Source organism: Pelmatolapia mariae, linkage group LG23 (assembly GCF_036321145.2).
Source record: "Pelmatolapia mariae isolate MD_Pm_ZW linkage group LG23, Pm_UMD_F_2, whole genome shotgun sequence".
NCBI lineage: Eukaryota > Metazoa > Chordata > Actinopteri > Cichliformes > Cichlidae > Pelmatolapia > Pelmatolapia mariae.
The window spans coordinates 27,266,651-27,290,899 of record NC_086246.1 but is presented as its reverse complement, the minus strand read 5'-3'; the positions used below and the strand labels follow the sequence as shown (position 1 = coordinate 27,290,899).

Genomic DNA, 24,249 nt, shown 5'->3' with positions numbered 1-24,249 from the left:
TTGCTGTGGACCTTTAATGCTTCCACTTTCCAGTAACACCACCTACATTTGATTGCGGAATATCTAGGAGTAGGAGTAACGCTCCAATCCAGTTAGCTCTTTAGCATGACCCGTGGCAAGGTTTTTGATTTCAGGTGGGGTTTTTTAAGTCCCATTGCCACAGAGGTATAAAATAAAAGATTAAGCTGTGGAACCCAATAATTTTGTCCCTACAGTGTAGATTGGAAGCATTAAAGGTCCACAGCAGGTCCAGTACAAAGCAGGCATCAATGATAACAGGCATGCCATTTGTTATGTCAGACTTTACTCAGCGTTAAATGGAGAAAATGGGGTTCAGTGGGGTTGCAAAGCGGCTTGCAGATGCAAGTTAAATAGACTTTCATGACTTCTATGGGCAACATTAAAGGTGACTTAACTTCCAAGTTTGAAAAATGAAGCCAATGCAGTAGTGCCTTAAACCTACATTCTTTTAAATAATCACTAGGGGGCGACAGCTGTGGTTGCAAAAAAACTTCCAATGCTGTAGATGTCTGTGGGAAAACGCCCCTCAGCCCTGACCTGTGTACACACTTTCCAGATGAGTTCATGAGCTCAGTCATTCATTTTGGATTGTATAAATTATTTAAATTAATTAAATATATTTTCTAAATTATGGTCATTCTAAGGATGAGAAGCACATTAAATGTTTCACTGTTAGATGCACCCCTCGCTTGTCACATCTGGTTTCAAAACAGCAGGATGGTAACTGTGACAATGTTTCAAACCAGTGGGTGATGTCATGGTAGCTATATCGGTCTTTGTACTGTCAGTGGTGACTTCAGATAAATCCTGTTTCATTTCTAATGGCAACAAACAGCTTTAAAATGGCCCAAAATAGATTTTTTTCACATAACATGAACATTATTAAATAATCGAAGGTTTTTAGAGATTATATTATGTAGGCGTCTGCTCTGCCCCAAGTCATGAATAGATTTCAAAGTTAGTTACAAGAATTGTTATTTACACTAACATTATGACTGCAGGGTTGTTGTGGTGTTATAATAATACACTGAACTATGCCAGAATATGATAGCGGGATTACACGGTTTGACTGAGAAGGTTTATTGTCAAATTTTTAGTGCCTGTTGTGCTGAGTTGTACTATTTTCAATGACAGACTAATCATTTTACCTTGATTCTTGGTCTCAGAAAGCATCATCCCTGAAAAATATTAAATTCCAGTCTCAACACAAAGAAAGTTCATTTTCTGCCACCTGCCAAGGATGTGCTCCCGCTTAAGTGTTTTCTCTGGTGTAGACACTTCAGGGCTTTCAGTTCACCGCCATTCATTCTTCTAACAGCGACATAACTTAATACAATGAAATGTTTTTACTATTTTGGCATAGTAACCTTGAAATTAAATGCTATATGATTATTTAGTATAAAATTTCTGGTGTCTTCTGAGGGGCAGGAATGTAAATAATCCGTCCAAACCGTGCTACCTCACAGACCTAAATGTCACATGCATGTGTTTCCATGTGCAGCCCAGTTGCTAAGAGAGCGGTGCACTTCCAGGTTGCTCATCTCTATAACTACAGCACAACGAAAGAAGGAAACGAGCACGTCCAGTCGCCAACACTTAAAGACTTGCATGCCACTAAAACGACATAGCAAAACTCGTTTTAGGCTGCGCACGGACGTGTCAGATAACGCCTCATACTGAAGCTTGAATTAAAGAAAATGAGCCGCTGTGTAGGCGAAGCTCTGGCTAAATCATCACATATTTTAAAAAGTCATGCTCATTTCTTTTTGGGTGTGAATAAATGGGAGCTGATTTATTTGTTTTTCTGCAGTTAATGATGGGAATATGAGTCTTCACTGGCACGTTTGAATCATAAATTAAGTTGTGTAACAGTGACAAATACACTGTCAGGGGGATTTCCCGAGCTAAATGCATCTCTTGAAAATAGAAACTAACACATGAGATGCTTGAGCTCTCTTTAATTGCTCAGGCCATTCATTAGATTTGCACTCATAACCACACGTTGCAGGCTTTGAGGCTTTAATTAGTCAGTGTTTCTTCGTAAGACAGCATCGTTGGAGTGTTTTGGGTTGTAATCATGTTTCCCATGTTTTCATCAAGGGATTGGTAGTTTCTAGTAAAGGGCAGAGGGCGAGAGAACCAAAGAGTCTGACAGCTCCTAATATGCAGCCTGCCTCTGACAAATTGGAAACTCCCAAAGATCAATAGGACGCCACCTCATCGCTTGGCAAGCAGAGGAGATATTCTTATTAGGTCCGGGCTCCAAACGGCTAGCTGCCGCCCCAAAGTTCAGCATCATAACTTCCATCCCCTTGACCTTTTTCTCGGTTGCACTTGGTAAATTTTTATTGGCCGTCCTGGTTCAAAGTTGACATATGACCTTTGTGAGGGAAGTCTCAGACTTAGCCGGAGTTACGCTCGATTGCTGCTCATGTCTCTGTTGTTTTTTGTTGCATCAAACATAACTGGAGTGTGTGTTCTTTGCAGGAGGAGAACTCCGCCCTGGCCTTAGAGAATGAGAGTCAAAGGGAGCAGTACGAGTGCTGTCTCGATGAGGTGAGTGCACACATTGTTTATCTTTACTCATTCCAGGCAACATTCAAGGACGTTGTGTGGCTTGTGAGATGTTTTACTTACCTTGAAACTGAATTTGTTTTGACAGAATAAAATAAATTGTATTGTGGAGCTGAAGATTAAGGTTTTAATGAGGTCCTGAGCCATGCTATGGTTATCTTACAGCTTGGCAATTTACTCCAGCCACAGCTCGAGGAAGGCTGGAGAGAATTTGTTGATAATGACAATTAATTTTATTTTTCATGCAACTAAATCTTAACGCACACTCTTTTTTCTGACATTTTTTGGTTTTTTTTTTTCACATTTATTTACTTTTAAACTGTTAAGTAACAACTCACACACATTTACATAACTCTATACTATCCAGGCTAAATTAATAGAAGATATGATAGTTAATAGCACTTGCCTTTGAGATTTTGTTATGTCTATGTCTGCACTATATGTCAAATAAACAATCTAAAACTTCACAACTACATGGATACTACTTATTTTCTATGCTTTTAGCAGCTGCAGTATACAGCGCAAGTAGCTGGTAGGCCATCAACAGTATATCTATAGGATGCAAAGACAGGAACTGTGGTACTGCATAAGGAAGTCAGGAGTGGGAGAAAGGACATAAGGATAGGCAGACAGTAGGTGTGACAGATGGGTTCAAATTGGAGGTTGGGATACCTGATAACAATTTTCTAAAATTGAAATTCAAAGACAAAACTAGAATTTCACTCATCAAAACTGAAGCATAGACTTCTTTACAGGCTGTCAATACAGTTACCCACACATTAAGCCGTATTATTTGACAACTAGTTGCATAAAAAATACTCCAAAAAGCACCAACACCACAAAGACAGCAGCCCAAAGTATCTGAAGTTAAGCCTAGTGGACAGCTAGCAGCTAGGTAGGCACTTACTTTTTCCTTAAACAAGGCCAGTTTGCAACAATGTTTAATTTTAGCATTATGATAATACCCCATTCTTTCTTTCTTTGGTTTTGTTTTTTCATGCTATAATTCACCAGGAGCTAATGCTAGCTAGTGTAAATAGCGTAATACACAACAGAAATTCGCTAATCAGTGCTAAAAATGAAATACAAAGAAACTACTAGAATTTCACTCTTCGAGACTGATGCACTGAAGTACAATTATACACACATTAAACTGTAAAAGGCACTAACACTACAAGCACAGTCACTCAAATTAGCTTAAGCTAAGCTTATCGTACAGCTGTTATAGCATACGGCTGGTATCCATCCCTCTGTAAAGTTCTCATGGAAGCTGAAATTATTTATAGAGCCCAAAATGTTTTTTGCATTAGCCTTTAAACATGTTTATTTCTGCTGTAAAGTCGGTCATTTTAATATGAAAATCTGTAGGGATTGACTCATACTTGGTGCCAGCCTCAAGTGGCCATTTGAGGTACTGCAGTCTCTTTTACTCCTTAGCTACTTATTTTTCCTTCTTTTTGTAACTGTAACGTACAGTTAAGTGCTTGTGATGCATTTCAGAAATGCAAGTCTGAAATGTCAGCTTGTATGTAGCTTCATCCTGACGTGAACCAGTGTTTGTGCAGAATAGTTTACATAACAATATCACTTCTGTGCCCTCTGGTTATTTTGCGAGAGCTTGTTAAGCACTGTTTAGGGAGCCACATGAGGGAAATGAAGCAGCCCCGGCTCTGGGCTGTGCCTGCTTCCTGAATCACTCCGGGATGGAGGGAGCGCTGCTAAAGGAAAGCATGTCCAGCAGGGACAAGTCGCCCAATTTGTCCTCAAACCGACAAGCTCAGCAGACTGAGCAGATCTGCCGCAGGGTGGGAAAGACTGGTGAGAGCATAAGGGGAAATAAAAATGAGAGGGGGTGAGGAAGAAGATCGAAAGTGAGTGGTTAAAAAAAAGAAAAGAAAGTACAGGGAAGCGGGGCCATTGTTATACAGAGCTGCATCCTCGATGGATTGCATCTGGAGTAAACTCAGCCTTCGTCTCCTTTCTGCTTCCCTGCTCTCACTAAGATGGCTCAGCTCGGTTTTGTTGTGTTTATTTGTCAACTGTTTTCCTTTGTGGTTGGCTTTCGGTGGAAGGACGGCTTAGCAATAATCCTGTTTTAATGATGGAGACTGTGTGCGCCCCTCTAACTAGAACAACAGTGTAACAGAAGGGATGATTATTTTTTATGTTACACCAGCTGTCTGTCTGAAATTTTAGTGTGTGGCCAAAGTCATTTGTTGTGTTTGTAACTTGTTTCCAGGACGTACAGCGTGCGCAAGTTCACATCCTCTGTCAAACACCATTAACTCCGGTTTGTTTGATCACAAGAGGCAGATCTGTAACTTTGCGGTTCCACAAGCAGGGCTCATTTTGCCATGTTTACCCCCATCTCTCTTCGTTCAATAAACGAGAAACGAGGCGCTCGAAAGAGCCGATGGGGCTTCACGGGGTATTAATGAGCAATCAATGGGCAGTAATCGTAGACGCTCCTCCATCGGCGTTGCGGTCTGAAGTGCGAACCGCTCTGAGACCAAGGCCCGGGCACAGCAGCACTTAAGCCAGGCACACCTCTGGTACCCTACATCAACCAGGCGCTGTCAATACCACCATTATGCTGTGAGAGCTCAACATTGTCTGCACGAGTGTGTAAAAGAGACACACACACCCAATAGCGGAGGAAAAATGTGCAATGTATTGTGCCACAGCGGTTGCTTGGGCTCATAATAATTCATCCAAGGTGTAAATTGGCTGAGGAAGTACAAACACTCCAAAGTGCAGTGTAAGGGTTTCTATAGAGGCCCGGAAGGGTCATATGAGGTCAAGACTTTATTATGGTGCCAAAGCAGATAAATTATATTCTGTGATATTTTCTTTTTCTCTTTAAGGTTGCCAATCAAGTCGTGCAGGCGCTTCTAACCCAGAAGGTTTGTTACTTCTTTTTCTCTTAATGCATGCTAATATAAATTAATGGATATACTCTCAGTGTTGTTCTAACTGTCATGCGAATTTTACACCCAGACGATGCTCTTTTTATTTGTCCTCCTGAATCAGGATCTGAGGGAGGAGTGTCTGAAGCTGCGAACGAGGGTTTTCGATCTCGAGCAGCAGAATCGGGCGCTCGGTGTTTTGTTCCAGCAGAAGATCAAGCCGGCCTCGGACCTGCTTCTCCAGGTACGGTGCCCTTCCCAGAACCTACCCTCCTGTCGATACACTACTTTGTAGGTGATAAAATGGCAGGAAATGTATCGTTAAACAGCTAAAGAACAAAAAACAAAGAAGAACAGAGTGTGTTCCTCCCTCAGCCGACCAGACCGGTCGCTGCAGACGGCCGCCCCTCCCTGAGCCTAAGGGAGGTTTCTTCCTGTTAAAAGGGAGTTTTTCCTTCCCACTGTTGCCAAGTGCTTGCTCACAGAGGGTTGTCTAATTGTTGGCCTTTCTCTATATTATTGTAGAGCCTTTGTCTTTCAATACAAATCACCCTGAGTTGAATGTTGTTCTAATTTGGGGCTATATAAATAAAAGTGAATTGAAAATACAGAGGAGTTCATGGTCCACTCAGTGACTGTAAGATGTCCAGGTCCTGTGGCTGATGATCAGTTAATCGAGTGCTTTAACCCTCTTAATGTGAAGCAGTAAGGAATGATTTAGTTTGCACAGAGCTGCAGAGTCCTGTCATATGCAAGCTTTGCAGGATCATACCGTCCTCAGCTACTCCTTTGCCAGTATACTTTTATTTTACTCTCGCTACTACCACATAAATGTTTTAGTAATGCACAAAGTACTGTATATAGATATTTGAACTCAAACATAAGTCTTTGCTCTGGCTTCTACAATCGAAACAGCCACCTCCTCGGGTTACTGGAACAGTTTGTCTCCTGTTGCTCAGACAAGTTACTGGCAAACTTGAGCAGCAGACTGAATATCATATTATATAGTCAAATTTTATAGTTATTAATATTATTTATCCTGAAAAAAATTTAAGGTATACATTTTAAAAATTAAGTAGGTCAGTTTGGGGTCCTATAGTTTTAGCCTGAGTTTGCATATCCACACTCAAACATGGCGGAAAGAACTCCTCCAGTAAACGACCCTGAGTGCTTCTCATGCATTTGAAGTTGTTTTCCATTTTTAGTTGTTTTTAAAGAGCTCTGGGGTCCTAACCAGAGAAAGAGACTGCTAAAAAAGAAAAGAAAAAATAACCCGTAAACACTTTGATTTATAATGAAAAAACCTTCCACTTTTAGACAAGTCTTTATCAATCCCTCTCCCTCCTTAGAAGCTGTTTTTCCAGCCTGTTTTTCTCCTCTGAACCACAGATAAAGGAAGTAGAAGACCTTAAAGCACAGCTCTCTTGTTGTTTTGGTTTGTTTATCACATCGTCTTTCTCTCTAAGCTTACATATGTGCCGTTTTAATGTTACTTTTATAGTTTTATGTTGAGGATTCACATGAAATCGGGACTCCCTGCAGCACGGCTTTCTACGTTAAAAACTATGTTGGAAGTCTTTAAATGGCAGATGCAAACTTAAAACATCTCCTGCCTTCCCCCCAAAATAGAGCGTCTTCCCTGGTGCCCTCTGAAAAACAAATCCCCTCCTCCAAATCAAAATAACACACTTCAAATCAGTTTTGAAATGTTTGCAGCGCCAGGGCTATAATCTGCAACTCTCCACATCCCACAAACAACAAAGATTTGAACCCTTCTCTTCTGTAGCCATCACCCAAACATCACTGTACTTATACTCCCCACAAACCCTATATTCTCTCAGCAGGAGTGGGTGTTTTTTTTCTCTCCTTTTGGTCCCAATTTACTGAAAAGTGTCCATGTGTCCATCCAGCAGAATCTTTAAGGTGTAATTATGAGGCAGACGGACCTGCGGCTGTGTTTTTTACGCAGCTATTGTCAACCATGATACGGAGTCAGAGGGGAATATGATGAGTTCGGAAAGTGGGATGTCACATAATTACCAAAAGAAATTATGGGTAGATAAGGAAAAGGAAGGACATGAGATAGCAGAGAGGGGGGGGGGGGGGGGGGGCATTGAGGGCAAAAACAGGAAGTGGTACAAATGCAGAAAATGAATTTAAAAAATGAGGAAAGAGAACTAATGTGGTTGTAGGTGTGTTATAAAGATCCTTTCAAGGTACTTCTGCTGCCATTAGCAGACAGGCAGGAATATTGTTAAGTGAAAGTGCAATATAAAAGGCTGGAAGAGGGATACTGCCGACACCGCAGCAGAAACCAAAGAGGTGCCATCTCACTGAAGAGGTGTATTAAGGCACTCAGGAATATGATAGAGTTTGAGATCAAGTTCAGTCGTTATTGAGATCCCATGCGAGTAATTGGATTGTGGCGTATTGCTTTATATCCCTCTGGCATCCAGCCGAGACTGTTTTTCTTCTTCTCTTTCCGGCGTGAGTCAGACATTATGAGTACGTACATAACGTAAGTCAGGTGAAAGGAACATAATCATGCAACGTGTGCGTGCTACAGTGCTGTTTGTGTGGTTTCTACAAGCGTGTGGGTTTTTGTCCGCTCATTATTTAATAGCAACATTTTAACCATCATCAGGGTGATTCAATGTAAGAGTTAATCATAATGTGATCACGCCTCTCCGGATGCTCGGCGTGTCCTTTATGAGGGCTTCAGTCGTGTGTGGGAGAGCTGTTAAAAACAGCTATATTTATCCACGTCACAAAGGCTCGGGACTTCCTACGGAACAGCTATATTTTTATCTGTCGTGCTGTATAATTATTATTTTTATACTTATTTTTGCAGAGTTAGATAAGAAGATCGAGGCCACTTTCTTATCTTCCTGTTCATTGTAACACTACAACCATAGACTCTATAAAAGACGGATGTAGCTGCTATTCATGGGTAGTAGTGGTGGTGAAGTCCCTCTGAAGCCTCGAGCTGAGCATTTCCTGTTGTTCTTATCTTAGTGTTTTCAAACCAGATGTGATGGCTGAGAGGCAGAACCAACCAAAAAATGAGTACAATGAGCATAGCCAATGAGCACACCCTTGATAATCCTCCTTTCTGACTCCAATAGTGACCACGAGCTACAAAACGAACTTTGTGTTTTATTTAATAACACCTGAAATCAACAATTGAGCCCATTAAGTCATCAAGAAAGTGTTTATGGAGGTCCCAGAACAAGGGAGCTTAGACTTCAATGCCTTACCTCACCCCCAACCGGTTGTGACAGATGGCTGCCCCTCTTTGAGCCTGGTTCTGCCAGAGATTTCTTCCTGTTAAATGGGAGTTTTTCCTTTCTGCTGTTGCCAAGTGCTTATTCTTAGGGGGTCGTTTGATTGTTGGGGATTTCTCTGTATTGTTGTAGGGTCTTTAACTTACAATATAAAGCACCTTGAGTTGACAGTTGTTGAGATTTGGGGCTACAGAAAAAAAAACACTGAATTGAACTGAGCTAAATTGAATTAAATATACAACCAGAATGTCATGGGCTGGGTCTCTGACTGAGCACTCTGAGTTCATTATGTATTGTGTGTTTCTGATATTAGTATTTAAGAAATGTCAAGTTCTTGTTATTGCAATTATTAGTTAGGACTTGAGAGTCCTTATATTTTGTTTATGTTAAGCTCATCTAGTTTTCATAAGCTCCTAAGTTGCTCAGCCTTTAGTTCTCTGTTTATTAGGTCTTTTTGTGTCTTCACCCCTTGTGTTTTAGTCTCACTTGCCCTTCATGTGTCTCATGTCTGTCATGTGTTTTCTTGTTGTCAAGTTCGGGTCGTGTCCGTGTCTTATGTTTCCTGTTTTATGTTGAAAGGTCTTGTGTTTCTTGTACAATGTGTTTAGTTTTACTCTCTCCTGTGTTGTCGTTATTTTATTCTAGTCAGCTGCGTCCTCATGTGTCTCTACTTCCTCTGATCACCTCATGTGTGTATTTAAGTCCTCAGTGTCCCTTTGTTCATTGTCGCGTTGTCTGTGTTCCACCCCTCATTGTTATGTCAGGTTTCAGGACTCTGTGCAGGTCATGTTGATGTTGCTTTATTGTGTATGAGTTCATAGTTCCTTCATGTTCCTGCACAAAGTCCTGTTCATAGTCGTCACAGCCTCCTTGTCATTGTCTTCCCAGTTGTCATAGTTAAGTCTCAGTTTTCCCAGTTTAGGTTGCAGTTTAATTTTGCCTCTGTGCTTACTGCCTTGTTTTGTTGACCTGATTATCAGCTGTAGTAAAAGGCTCGCTTTTTGTTTAAGTCAGTTCTGGTGTCCTCACCTGTGTCTGCACCTGGGTCCTCACACACCCACACACGGACTGCCCCCACAAACCGTGACACAGAAGTCTGTTTGCCTTCTGGTGGCACTTATAAAGAATACAGGATTTGTGTTAGCACAAAGCTCACAACTACAATACAAAATGTTACATTTATTAAATATGGTCAAATGGAATATACTGCATTGGTACGCATTCACTTTATATCAAACACATTTTCCTTATTAATTAAACGTTTGAATAATTTGATTGTTTCTTCTGACTGGTCTCTAGGCCTATGTTTCTGGGGCCTCAAATAAAAGCTAGTTGATAGTTAGCTTAACCCTCTCCTCCCCCTTTTTAATGGATTACACATTTAGTGAAGTTGAAAAATGCAAGAATTTTTTATTTTTTTTTTAAACATAGCTTCTCTGTTTACAGCTGGCGTGCTAAGCACAGTGAACCAATTACACATTCATCTTATAGAAATGAGGCTGTCATTATTGAAATAGTCATAAATACTCAGTTGAGAAGTCTGCGTAAGTGCACAGCAAAGAAAAACAAACGGGTTTGGATTTTGTATCTGTCATCTTACAGATAGATTTTGTGTTCAACTTACTAAACCAATTGAGCAGAATTACTTAAGAGAATATGAAAATAACCGGGGTGAGTTTTCATTTCTTTTCTGTCCTACACCCTCAAGCCGAGGGAGACTTAATCACCGATATGAGTGTACAGTTTCCCATTTAGCTCTGGACCTTTTTGCTTATCAGTAATTAAACGTTCCCCAGTTCCCCGTGGGCATCTTGAGTTCCTCTGATAAAGAACCATAATGCATTTGATAGTGAATGCACCGTTTGTGCACCTTCTCTGCCTTCAGCTGAAATGTTTTTGTGTGAAAATGCCACATATTCATTTCTGACATCCACATGTTAAAAAAAAACAAAAAAAAAGCACGATTTCTCAAACTCTGCACTATGACCAGCTATGTGTAGTACCAGCCACTAATGCTGCTCGGGCTAGTGGCAATTGAGTCACCCATTACTGGGATGAATGCTTGTTTTCTTTTTCAAACCTACCTCCGAGCCCCAAGGACACAGCATGCATGCCGTGACCTCATTACTGCTCATGCGGTTGTGAAAAAGTTGTAAAAACTTTGTGCACAGAAGAAAAAAAGAAGTTTGCAATAGCAGATTTAAACAAATACTCTTCCACAAACATAAATAACAAAATTTGCAGAGTGGAGCTTTGGAATGTCTGTTTTTAATGGAGCTCCATATATCTTACTTTATTATATTGCAGCGGAGCATTTGTCTTAGTTCCTGCTACAGTGCAGTGGGCAGTGTGTAGCTGGAAATTTAGGAAGAGCCTTTGTGATGAGTCAGACGTATAGATCAGGTCATGCAGGTGAGCATTATGTGGATGAGTAGGTGTGTGTGTGTTGTGAATTAATCTGCGAGCACGGCTTTTCTCTCTTGTGCATGTGTGGGTGTGTTGCAGGACGATGTGTTTTTGACAGCGAGTGCCAATACTGACGTATTTGTTTGGAAGCTATTCTGGGCCGACGTTCATTATCTTGAAATATGACCACTGTCAAAGCAGAAAAAAAAACAACAACAAAAGAACAAAAGCAGGAAGGCTTTTTCCTTCTGTTCAGTATATCTTGAAAAGTTTGGCTCCCAGACTAATGAAGTTACTCCAGACGTTAGCTAATAGTCAATAAAAGGCCATTATTTGCATGATATATTGCAGTCATCCCTGCATTAATGGGATCTTCACAATTTACATTTTTGACTTTGAATGTCAAAAAGTTCAAGAAGCGTACAGTCGGCCTTGTCAGCTAGCATTTCCTTCACCTATCTTTCCCCCCGTGACCCTGTGACACTATTGACTGAATCGTTGATGAGGATGCTGAGGAGGTGAAATCCAGCACCGTCATGATAAGATCAGAGCCCCTCCGTGACAGCTCAGCCACTCCCATCCTGTGTGGACAGCATCCAGGCCCGGCCGTGTCGCATCAGAGCTTCATGCACAGTTAACTCTGTGGACAGAATGAAATAATAACCAAACAATGTTTATTTAGATGGTGCTTTTTACAAGCAAGAACTGCAAAGTGCTTTATAGACAATAATCTAAATTTTAAATAAAGAAAAAAAAAAGATCAACTACAAATACTGCACATTTATTAAAACATGGTTAAGAGCACTGTGAGGGTCAAAAGGTTTAATGTAAAAAAAAAAGCAAAAGCAGAAATGGAACGAAGCTGGTTGCTAAAATAGCAACGAGTGTTTAGCTGACACAGGTCGGTCACTGCGACCTCAACAGCTCAAACACCGCCTGTTCTTAGTGAGATTATGTTTAACAAAAAATAATTTTAGATAAAAAATGTTACAAGGAAAGTGTGAAGAAATAAAAGATTAACAAAGAAAAATGACAATTACAGAACCTGAACTGTATTTTGTTTTCACAAAACAAAATAAACTCAAATCCTGTAGATGTTTTTTCATCTGTCTTAAATTAAAACTTTTTCGATATGGTTTTGATGTTTTCTTGATGAAACATTCTTTGGAAAAGGTTGTCAGCTTTGTTTTTTTAACAAACCATGTAAAAAAGACAGCTTTTTATTCAAAAACCTAAAACTATCACTTATCATAATAATAATAATACTAATTAGGCAGTTTATACTGCACAATAATTAAAACATGCTTAAGAGCAGTACAAGACAAAGTTTAGACATCACAGAAGCAGAACTGTCACAAACCCGGTTACAGAATTACCCGGGTCCTAGCTGGCACAGGTTGATCACTTTGACCTCAGCAGCTCAATCGCTGTTCTCTGTTCTTGGGAACAGTGGGATTGTGTTTAACAAACAATTACAAACAATTTTACAGAACCTGAGACTGCACTGTATTTTGACAAAACGAAATAAACTCAAATTTTATCTTATCACGTTTAGTCCTGTAGAAGTTACTTTTTTTTAAATGGTGTGATGCTTTCTTATAATTTGTTTTTCAGCAGTTTGTCGGTATATATATATATATATATATATATATATATATATATATATGAAATGCACTATTGGTTAAGAAGTGATACTGTACATTGAGCCCAAACTAGTGCAACTGCACGATACTACTACTACTACTTTTGCCTTTATTTACTTTTGAAAGAACGTGATCTCCTAAGCTTTCCAGTGCACAGAATAAACCCTTTATATTTATAAATCTGATGAGTGTCCGGCAAGATCATTTTAAAAGTTAAGTTTTGATCTGTAACAGGCAAAAAAAAAGATAGAAATCCTCCCTAAAGCTTAACTGTTTTTGAACTCACTGAAACCCGAACACGTTAGAAAGAACTCTGTGCCAGCACCTAAAGCTGGATGCTTTTATAAATCCTACTAATGGTAAAGAATACTGTCCTTATACAGTTTGTTCAGAGGAAACATGGAAAATGGGCATCGATCTGTTTCCATGGCAAATTACCACCTTGTCGCTGATGGTACAAAAATCAGTCACGCTAACAGCTTATTCACAGGCTTTCTCTAATACAAAAAGCAGCTTTTCTTTTGGATTTTTTTTTTTTGTCTGAAGTTGGAGTGAAAAATCCACAATGGATGTGACACAGGTTGTTTGTTCTAAAGAGACAAAAGAAAGCAGGGAAGTTTTGGTGTCATTAGAAGTCGTGTATTTTTTCTCTCCACAAGTCGATATACACAGTCGGCAAAGAGGTTTATGGAAGTAAATAAAATGGAAACCATTTTTATTTTAAAACGTTCATGCCATTGAAGGAAAATTTGAGGAGATCATTTTCAAAGCTCAGTTTCCATTTACCGAGGGTGACTTTTGCTTTTATAACACCCAATTTATTTTCTTCAAGGGGTGCACAGCATGCGAGTCGCCACTTACTTTAATGGTAGAAACTGAATTTTAAAAAAACAAAAGCAAAAGAAAACAAAGCGACCAGTGCGTAGAAGCACATGCATATACTCCCTAAGTGAGCATTAGTTCTACCCTTGGCAGGAAACGCAGCACAAGATCAAGTGTTCTGTTCCTGCAGATTTCTAGTTTAAGTTAATTTGAGCTCAGGGAATCCAGTGTAATTAAGTTCTGGGATTAATATGTGGAAATGTATTTGGTTTTGTATCCTTCCCTCTTAAGCATGAGAGTGAAATAACAGAAGAGACTAGCACAAATAAAAAAAGGGGAAAAAAAATCAAAGCAATCCCAAACTCCCTGATGCAATTATTTCCTATTCACATTATTATTTTTTTATTTTTTATTTTTTTTCTGGACGATGACATTAATGACTTTGAGGGAGAGGGATGAATCAGGGCTCCGTTTGGCACCAGTGGAGGGAATCAGATGGGTAAAAATATTGCTCTGCCTCAGCCTACTGTGCAGTTGTTTGAGATTTTCAAAAATGAATTCAAATGATTACTTTGTTTAATTGCTTTCTTTTAATATTTTGAGCGCATTTGTCATTTGAGGGAGATTTAGACAATACTCAGATCAAAATCCTCACTCCCAGCCGAGATGCTACAAAAAGGAATTTCAGGCTATGCTGTGCGCCGCATAAAGTACTGATAAAGATCTTCATACCAATTATGCTCTTCTGTCATCTCAGATGTTCCTCTTGAGATCCCCCAAAGTCAAAAATTCATCTTTGCGTGTACTTCCCGTTTGACTTTCAGAAACTCCACTCTCGGATCATGGATCTGTCTGCAGCAGATTTGCTCCTGGAGCCAGAGAGAAGCAAGGCTTTCCTACTTTCCAGGAATACAGACTCCCCCTCTAATGTAAGCCTAATGGGAAACATTAAATGTACTTTTTTTCCCCTACCCATATAACTCATCCAAGTGTTGCAGCACAACTATACCCCCGTCTCCCATCAAGAAATCATTCCAAGATATTAAAATACAGATCTAAAATCCGAAGCCGTGACCCCTCCTGTGCTCTCAGCAGGAAAAGCCGGCAGTATCACTTGGCACTAAGAGGAATATATCCTTGTCATATTACCAGAAAACCATCGATTGAGACTCGTCTTCAGTAAAAATGACTCCACAGGACACTCTGGAACATTAATCATCTTATATATTATGCATTAAGGCCCGAAAATGAGTTTGCTCCATTTCCTTTGCCCTTTTACCCCTCTGAGGATGCCACCTGATAAACCCTAATGCGTGCCATCGGAACAGAAAAAAAAAGGAAATAATAATGGCCGAAAAGCGAATTATGAATCATCTTGTAATCAGGATGAGCAAAACCTCTACATATCCTTAAATAAGCCGTGTTAAGTGACACGCACATGAATGTGAGATTAGAGAATTGAAAACTGTGCCATGGATGTATCAGATTCCTCATCTTAAACTCCACTGTCATTGTCAGATTGTCTGCAGGGAAATGCTAATTGGACAAACATCTGCCGTGGTGTGGTGACTGCACACGAAAGATGATTGATATAGGTATTTCTTTAAGTTTGAAAAGTGCAGTACATCGACAATTTAGTCGACTTCTCTGTGATATTTGATTGGATGTGTCAAGTTTTTCTTCAATACCTTTCATCACAAAATCAACTGCATGATGGCAATTAGATATGCAGCAGTACCCAACACATACACACTTTTGATGTGTAGTCGGACTAAAGGAAAGTTTATGTAACTCACAAACATTGTTAAGCAGCCATGTAAGTGACTCCATCTTAATGCTATGTCGCCTGTTTTCTGTCTCATAGGAGGTTCAGTTGAATGGAAAGGCAGGTCTCCCTGTGGCCAAATGTCTGAGCCAGCTGAGCCTGACAGTGCCAGCGCCCGTGTACCCACGCAGCAGCTGTAGCAGCAGTGAGCTGTCGCTGTCGAGCGCGTGCAGTGAATTCTCCAGCGGCTCGTACACCTGGAATGATGGACGCTCCTGTGGGAAAATGGTAAACCACCTCGCTCATCAGGCTCATTAGGAGTGCTTTAGTCTTTATTTCGAGACCTTAATTAATCCCACAACCTTCATGCATGAGTTTGCTGATTATGTTTCCAATTGGAGTTTAAAGCTTCTGAGAAAATGTGGGATTTCATATTTAAAGACAGTCCTGCACCATCCTATTCCAAGCATTTAAAATATGTGGTGGAATAAAAATAGCTTGCACGCAAAAGCCAAGATTATGATTTTCTTTTCTCAGTTGTATTGCTTTACGTACTAAAGAATATGTGTTCTTACTACACAGAGACTGACTCTGCCTCCTTTCTCTTTCCCATTTAGTCATCTCTGACGTGGGAGAAGAGGCTGAGTTTGGGTTCGTCAGCCCCTAGTAATATCTGTGCTGCTCAGGAGGAGCACATCCCCACAAGACGTAAGGAGAGCCACATACTGGAAGGACTGAGAAAGCTCCAAAGGAGGAAACACAGGAGCTCCTCATGTTCCTCCAAGGTCTCCAAGTCAGGCTACAAAGACTGCATGAACTCCAATGAGGGCATCTACTCACTGGGCATCAAGAGTAGCAGTAAAGGGGTGTCTAGGCCTACCCATGTGGGGAGAACTGCTCGGGGAAAGCAGTTCGCTTATGATTCTGATGATGCAGATGATGAACTGGCACATTCTAGTTGTAGAGATAACATCCCCACCAAGGACAACTGGTTTCATTGTAAGAAGCTCTCACACAGCATCTCAGACAGTTTATGTAGCTGGGAGGGAACGCAAGACAGCGGAGGTGACACTATCTCAAGTCCTGTGGCTACTAAACACCCTTCTGGGTATGACTCAAAGGAGCAGCCTGAAAGACTCATGAGTTTTATTAACAGCCTTCTCCCTGAAGGAGGGCGGATATCAGCTTTTACGAGACCATCAAAGCTGCACCTCACCCCTACTGAACCAGAAGTTCCCCGTCTCTCTGATGCGGATGATCTGGAGGAGCTAAAGTCTGAGTCAAATGACATCCGAATGTCCTTTAGCCAGCCACCAGAGCAAGCTGAGAGGGACTCGAAGAGGTTGTCAAGAGATGCTGCCAAGCTGATTACACAGCAGTGCTTGCGGAGAGACCAGGTTCGTACCCAGTCTGCAGATGGAAGACCCAGGCCTTTCAGCCTGATTAAGGAGCCCAAAGTGGCCAAATGTACCCAGTCTGAGGAGAGCGTGTTGGCAATATTCGATGCAGAAGGAGAGCCTATTGAACTTTGTGCAGAGAAACTTGCAGCAGCTGCTGGGACTCGAAAAGACATTCAGGGTAGCAAAGTAGTTCCTGACTACACAGAACTGGTGCCCCAAGAGAAGCCAACAAAGCAGAAACCCTCAAAATCAAGAAACTACAGTGTTCTTGAGTCTCCACAGAAGCCATCTGAATATCAGATCAGGACCCACAAGCCAAGGGAGCAAAGCAGTAGCAGGGAGGGAAGTGCAGAGAGGCTATCAATGCAGCTGACTCCACAACGGAAACTTATCAAACCACCAAGCAACCGAGCTAGTAAAGGCCATTCCATCCCTCCCATGAATGACGCTGCTGGTTCCAAGTCCAGTAGTTCAAAGATACCTGGTAGTAATAAACATTCAGGATCCCCACTGAGATTATCTAAGGGCTCTGCCACTGAACCAAGTAACAGCGGGAACTCAGGACCCCCTGGGCAGGAGAAATCCCCCTCCTCTCCGACAGTTAAAATGTCAAGATTCATCAAGACACCAGGAACCTGTATTCAAAGCCCAAAAGCGGTGAACTCAAAGCTCCCCAGCAGGGCCGAATGGGATAAGGGCGCCTCATCGAGTTCCCCTCACCTCTCAAGGAGACACCTGGAGTATGCTGACAATGGCGAACAGCCAACCAGAGACAAACACTGTGAAAACAGCAAAAATAAACTCAGGTCCCCCTCTCCTCCCCCTCCCCCGGGCCGCACCACCTCTTTACTGATCAGACCAAATTACGAGGGGTCGCCTCAAGCACATAAAACAGGGGTGACTCAACCATCCACACCAACCACTGTGAGGGGCCCACCCCCAAGTTACCACACCTCACTTTTACCAAATATGCAATCAACGCTACCCATCAAGGATAAAGACTGTTTAGACTTGGATGCAGGCTACGGGACTGCACTTGCACCTCAGAAACTGGTTGACAAAACCAGTCAGCACCTTCAAAAGTCCCCTGCCATGACTAAGACACCTGCTAAAGGCGCTTCCAAGCGGATGACCACGAAAGACTACCTCCCTTCTGCAAACTCAGGGTGTGCTCGAGAACCTGAAACTGCACCTAAAACCTCAAAGAATGTCCCTCCTCCCTACAGTGCCCTCAGAGGGTCCTCATTTCAGAACTCACCTGCAAGCAAAAAAGGATCTGCTAATGAAAATGTCCATCAGTCAGTGCAGAAGACCTCTATTAGTTTACCTGTTTCACTTCAGGACACACCTCAAGGTCAGGCAGAGCCACAAACTGGCAAAGCTTTAGACGGCTCTATTATTATGTCCCCTAACCTAGCAGAAAAAGCCTCAAAGACTCGCATCCCAATGGGCTTTAAGGCATTTTTAAAGTCTCCTCCTAGCCATAAAAATAGTCCCTCTATACCAGGCAAACAAGAGAAAGATCATATCAACTCAGTCTCCAAGGAGACTGTGACTTCAAATGCTTCTGCCCAGTGTGACAACTTGCAGACAGAGTACAATATTGATTCGCCATCCAAGATGTCTGTTACAGAGGGGAAAGGTGAAGTCCAGTGTAGGTTACTGGAAGAAGAATTACAAGCTCCTGTGCTGCCAGAGGAAGGGGGTGTTTGCGATAATGGGAAAAGGAGTAGTCAGCTTTTTGGCAGATCCATATCTATTGCTGTCAAACCTCATTTAAAGCCAGCGTTAGGGATGAACGGGGCAAAAGCTCGTAGCCAGAGTTTCAGCACCAACTACATTGAAAAACCAAGCATCAATTCCTTAGATGGGCCGGGAAAAATCAGAACTCAGATCATTACCAACTCAGGTGAAAGGGGGAACTCTCTGTCGAGACAGAGTTCCTTAGAGGCGGCCTGTGCTGGGTTAGCAGAGAGCCCTGTTCATTCCCCAAGGACAAGACTTAGCCACTATGGAGGCATGACAGGGTCAAATAGTCACGGCATCCTCCCTGAGAGAGCTTTCAAATCGGGTTCTAAAGTTGAGGGGTCACAGGGCACAGGGAAGGGGGAGGCAGTCATGTCACCTTCTCACAAAGTGGTTCGTAGTTTACCCATCAGTGATAGGACTGGTTTAAACATCCGTAAGCCATCGAAGGTTGCCTCTCATCCACAGTTTCATCCTCCGTCCTCTTGTGTCTACAGCTTGGAAAATCCAGTTAGAGAGACAGAAGACAAAGCAGCATTCCCTAATGAGCCAGACTTCAGCAGGGAAGGCAAAACCCAGGCGGACTCCCCAAACAAACACCCAGATATGGAGGAGAAAAAAATCAGCCCAACAGTCACCACTATTGAAGAGAAAGTCATGATGGGAATTGAGGAGAATGTGCAGAAATGTCAAGAACAGGAGAAGGTCGCTGCCACCGAGGCCAAACAGAAGACGGGTCCCTCTCTGGCAAACTGGTTCGGCCTCCGTAAGAGCAAACTTCCAGCTCTGAGTAGTAAAAAAGCCGACTCTCCCAAGGGAAAAGAGGAGAAGAAAGAGCTGAAGATCGGATCAGTTCTTGGAGGCAAACAGATGAAGTCTGACAAGAAGAAGGATAAGAAGAAAAATGATAATCAGCAGAAAGAAAGCCAGGAGGTGCAGGGTCTGTCTGAGATGAACAACAAGCTTAGCTCCATTATGGACCACTGCAACAATCAGATGGGTCAGATTGCCAGTCAGATCCAGTGCACGACGGCCTTTATTGGAAAAGACCAGTTCGTGAAAGAGCTTCTTGGCAGGTGAGTTAGCAACACCTTTGTCATTAAGAAAATCAAGAATTATTATCCTAATTGATCGGATGCTGTGCTGATTATTTCCTGTCACCGAGCTTTCTCAGAGATGCCTTTCTACCAAGTGAATCAACGCTTCAGAAGCAAAGTAGTAGCTCTATTACATTAAACATGAGCAATCCCTACATTAAGCTTGTGTGTTCAGAGAAACACAAACAGCAGCTGTCTGTTTGAGGTGTGACTCTTCACTAGTGAGCATAAACAGTTTGTGGATCAGACACATAGTCAGCAACACTCAGGATTATTGTGTGTTTAAGCCACAGTCATCTACTCTCTTTGCTCATTTTCCTTTTCAAAAACCCAGCTGACAGATTTTTATCCTTCAAAACTTGTGAGGTACCACTTCATGCAGGTTGTTAACCATGCGATGACATTTCCGTGTGTGTCTGTGTGCGTGTACACATGTGTTTACCTGCGCGTTCATGAAGCGAAAGAGTGGGTCAACGCAATTTATCAGCAGTCTCGCTTTCTACCTGGCGAGTTGATAAAAGAAGTACTCGGCACACAGACATGAAAAACAGATCAAATCTTATTTCCTCACAGGACCGCTGTGAAGGGCAACTCCGTGGCCACATCGCCGCCTGGGATCTCCACGCCCAAGAAACACAGCGAAACGAAGGGAGATATGGAGATCTGTTCAGATACTGCTGTAAGTGGACAAACATGCACTGCGGACTTTGTTACAGTTTTTGGGGCAAGCTTGTTTGCAGTGCACGCATACGTGCAAAATTCCCATAGGTTTTCACACTTGTACAGTATGAACATGTTCACAAACAGATCCACAACACCTCTGCCTCTTCACCATCACATCCCCTGAAGGCTCAATATTGATTCGCATTGTGTTCTGACTCAGCCTACAATTCATCGCCTACTTTTTTTATTATCAAACCCAATCCTGTGTTGTTGTTGTCTCCACAAGGCTGAAGGTTTTTAAGCTATATCTCGCATAGAGGCAGCCATCAGGCTGTGGATGTAGTACAGACTTAAATTAGGCTCCTATCAGCTGTTTGATTCTGTAAATCATATCAGTGCACTTTGTAAGCAAAATGCTAAAATCATGACCTTGTGGGTTTATTCTTTATTACCTGTCAGTCAAAATGCCAAAATATGACGGAGAGCCTGAGAGCTTGAGAGAGACTGAAAGAAGGGAGACAGCAATAATAAAAGAAACTGAAAGGAGCAGTCTGAACAGGGGGAAAGCATAATGTAGGAAATTTAATCCAGATGATGTGAAATTTTGATAACATGGAGGAGCCCCTTATCGCAGGCACTCAATTTGACAAAAGAGCCATTTAATACCATCCTCCAAGCTTTCCGTCTATCTTCTCCCCACAGAAATACAACAAAAGAGCCACACTTTATGACCTACAAGCTCCTTTTACACCACCCCCAAAACCACATTTTTAAAATAACCTAATTAAAGTAAGGCAGAAAGTCTGTGACAATTACCTTACTTCTCTCTGAACAAAACTTTCAACACATTTCACAAAGCCAGAAGCTTGTCCAGACCTCTTGAATGTCTTATAGTACATGAATCGGTTTAACCGATCCTTTTCATTCACAATTTTCTTTTGCAAATTACCTAAAATAAAGCCTTTTAAATTGATAAATGTTAACAGCTTATACAAACAAAGCTGCATCTATACTGTCTAATATATCCAGAAAGTATCCTGGGGTATGTGGACAGCTTTGCTCAACTCATCTGAAAGAAAAAAATAATTAATTGATAAGCAATATAAATGTAACTATAAACATGCATAGGGATTTGGATTGCATAAGTAATGAAAAATACCTGGATGAATGTTGGCATAAGCAAGAGAAATGTTTGCTGAAAAGTCACAGTAGCTCGCTAAAATTAGGGTTAGAAAGGGAGAAATTATGACCTAACAGCGTACCTATCAAATAAAAATTTAGATGAAGAAATGAAAGAGCAATAAAACTTGCACCATCTAGCTAAAACTAGCTTAAACCATTACACAAGCTAGCTAAAAATATGAATCAAACATTTAATGTATTACTACCAGTTTGAATTGTTAGCTAAAAAATTATTTAAAATACTTTTTTACATGTAGAAAATATAGAAAAACGTGTGAAATAGTTATGAATACTAAGTTTAACATACTGGTTGAAATTGTTAGATAATTATAATAGATAGGCAGTTGAAACGACTTGCTTAAATGATGTGGAAAAAGCAGAGCGTTAATAATTACTGGTTTAGCTAGCAGTTAAAAACAGTTCCTGCTAAATATGGTTGAAGAAATTAGTAAACAATGTTAAATATTTTAGATTAAAGTATTAAATGCCAGATGAAATTATTAGCAAAATAAGAATAGATGAACAAGCTGTCAGTAAGCTAATAGTTATGGATCAGCAGTTGAGATATTTCACTAATGCTGCAGTTATACTAGTCATACTATACTAAAATTATTCGAAGCACGTGCATCACTCCCAGTAAATGTATGCCAATCTGTCTGAGAGTGATTGCAGGGAATCTGAGCTAGACTATGATTGTTTGGAGAGCGGTTGCTGCAACGTCTTGCAATCAGTTGACCAATGTGAAAAAATTCAGGGCAGTTACTGAGCAACCACTGATTTTCTCTTTTCAAGCAAGAAGGTTTCTGTCCTATTTGTACTGTGGTGTGACGGAATTTAATTGCTATGATTGGTTACTAAGCTGAAAGTGTTTCCAGTTTAAAATAAGTTCAAATAAACGTGTTTGAACTTGAAAAGTGGGGATGGTGAAGGTGTTCTCAGGTCTATCTGACAAACCTTTAAGGGTGTGTCAGAAAAAAGGTTTAAAATCTCTGCTTTACGTCATAACTTTATCACTAACATGGAGTTTGTTCATTTTTCTAGACCCTCATAATGACAGAGAAGATCAACCTAAAGGCTGAAAATGTAGAGGGACACATCCCAGACGCAGCTTGTCAAGACCACATGTTAGGTGAGTCTGTGAGTTACTTTTCAGCTTTCGCTAAAGTCAGTTTAAATGAACAATATCTTTCCTCTTCTCTGATTTGAGTTGTTACTTTGCCTAAACTTCACGTCTTCTCTTCTCTGGGTTTCATACTCTATCTGCAAGTGTTTATCTCACTGAGTACAGGTTTTCATTTGACTTAAACCTGTCAAAAATCAACCGGTGCAACAAAGCATTAACACATTTTTACAGTTGTGATTTCCTGATGTGACTGACAACTCAATTCCGTCGCCAACTGATTCCCCTCACTGCCAGACTCACCATTACTGTGGGGAAATAGCAGCGGTTGCAAACGGCACGTTGACAGTCTGTTCAGGTGATTGATGTGCAGCCGGGTGATGTTTCACAATGCCTGAGCAGCTAAAGAAGTGAAAAAATAAATGCATCAAACAATTGTGAGATGAGATGATGACTGTTATTACTGCAGAGCGACAAACTTACATTGTAGATTGTAGCTCGGTGAAGGGAAGGAGGGGGTGTAGGTGCTGTTTACTGGATGTGGAGTGCACCGTGTTCGTTACTCGGCTGTCACTCACCGAGGTTATTGACAAATTGTTTCACAGATTCATCTCAAAGTACATAATGGCATGCTTCTTGAAATGTAGCTCTATTGCAGGTGTGAATTTAGATTTGCTGATAGCAGGGTAGCGATTTTGTTTTTTCTCTTAGTTTTATTAAAATAAATTAGATGGGTTATAACCCCAGCCATTGTGTTTCGGAGGGAAAAGAGGGGTGTGCAGATCAGTCAGAATCATTATTTTATTTGTTCCTTCATTGCCAAAACTTGGGAGAACACTAAAAATGTAAATAAAATGGCTTATTCTGATGGCAAATGGTTAGGATGGGTGTACTATCAAACCATTTCGTGCCCTAATAGCTGTTGTGCTTTATATGTGCTATAACTGTAAGAGAGAAGAAATCGAAAATAATAAAAGATGTGAGTGAAGTAAAGGTAAGAACAGTATCGCAAATAAAACTTCAAATAAAATAAATAGTATATTCTAAAATCTCAGAAACGCTACAGGGAGCTGAAAACCATTAAAAATGTGTCCTTCTTAGAAGCCGAGTTGGAGCTGCCACTTAGAGCAGCTGTCTGAGGATGCAAAAGACCCGAGGGCCAACCTGTACATGCATGTTAAAAATAGAATTGCAGGACAGCGTGTACTGCGTGTAAAAGAGGTCACTTAAGGTGATGAAATTCCTGACTCTGTGATTCCTTTTAGACAGTGCAAAGCCTTATGGGTACTTTTTTCAAGCATGTAACTTTTGCATTTTTGTGTCATTTTCAGCTGTGATAGGTAGGAGTTTTCAGAGAATGAAAACCTCCAAAAACCAACTATCCACCAAACACAGCTGGTGAACATACACTGACCGGACACTTTATTAGCTACCCAATTTTTCATGGCACAGATTCAACGAGGTGCAACATTCCTCAGACTTTTCTGCCCATATTGACATGATAGCGTCACATAGTTTCTGCAGATTTGTCAGCTTGCACATCCATGATGTGAATGGGCTTTAGTTGCTTAAGATCTGGCGACTGTGGTAATCATTTGAGTACAGTGAACTTTTTGTCAT

At 41.0% G+C, this 24,249-nt stretch overlaps 1 protein-coding gene across 4 annotated transcripts in view; it reads left to right on the top strand.

The window, feature by feature from the left end:
• LOC134621347 (nck-associated protein 5-like) overlaps window positions 1–24,249 on the top strand; it is a 182,878-nt gene that overhangs the window by 136,330 nt on the left and 22,299 nt on the right. For all 4 annotated transcript variants that reach the window (XM_063467798.1, XM_063467799.1, XM_063467800.1 and 1 more), the window contains 8 exons: window positions 2,509–2,577; window positions 5,460–5,498; window positions 5,626–5,745; window positions 14,481–14,585; window positions 15,521–15,709; window positions 16,039–19,643; window positions 20,238–20,343; window positions 22,551–22,638. In XM_063467798.1, coding sequence (XP_063323868.1) covers window positions 2,509–2,577; window positions 5,460–5,498; window positions 5,626–5,745; window positions 14,481–14,585; window positions 15,521–15,709; window positions 16,039–19,643; window positions 20,238–20,343; window positions 22,551–22,638 — 4,321 coding nt within the window. The remainder of the gene's footprint in view (window positions 1–2,508; window positions 2,578–5,459; window positions 5,499–5,625; window positions 5,746–14,480; window positions 14,586–15,520; window positions 15,710–16,038; window positions 19,644–20,237; window positions 20,344–22,550; window positions 22,639–24,249) is intronic.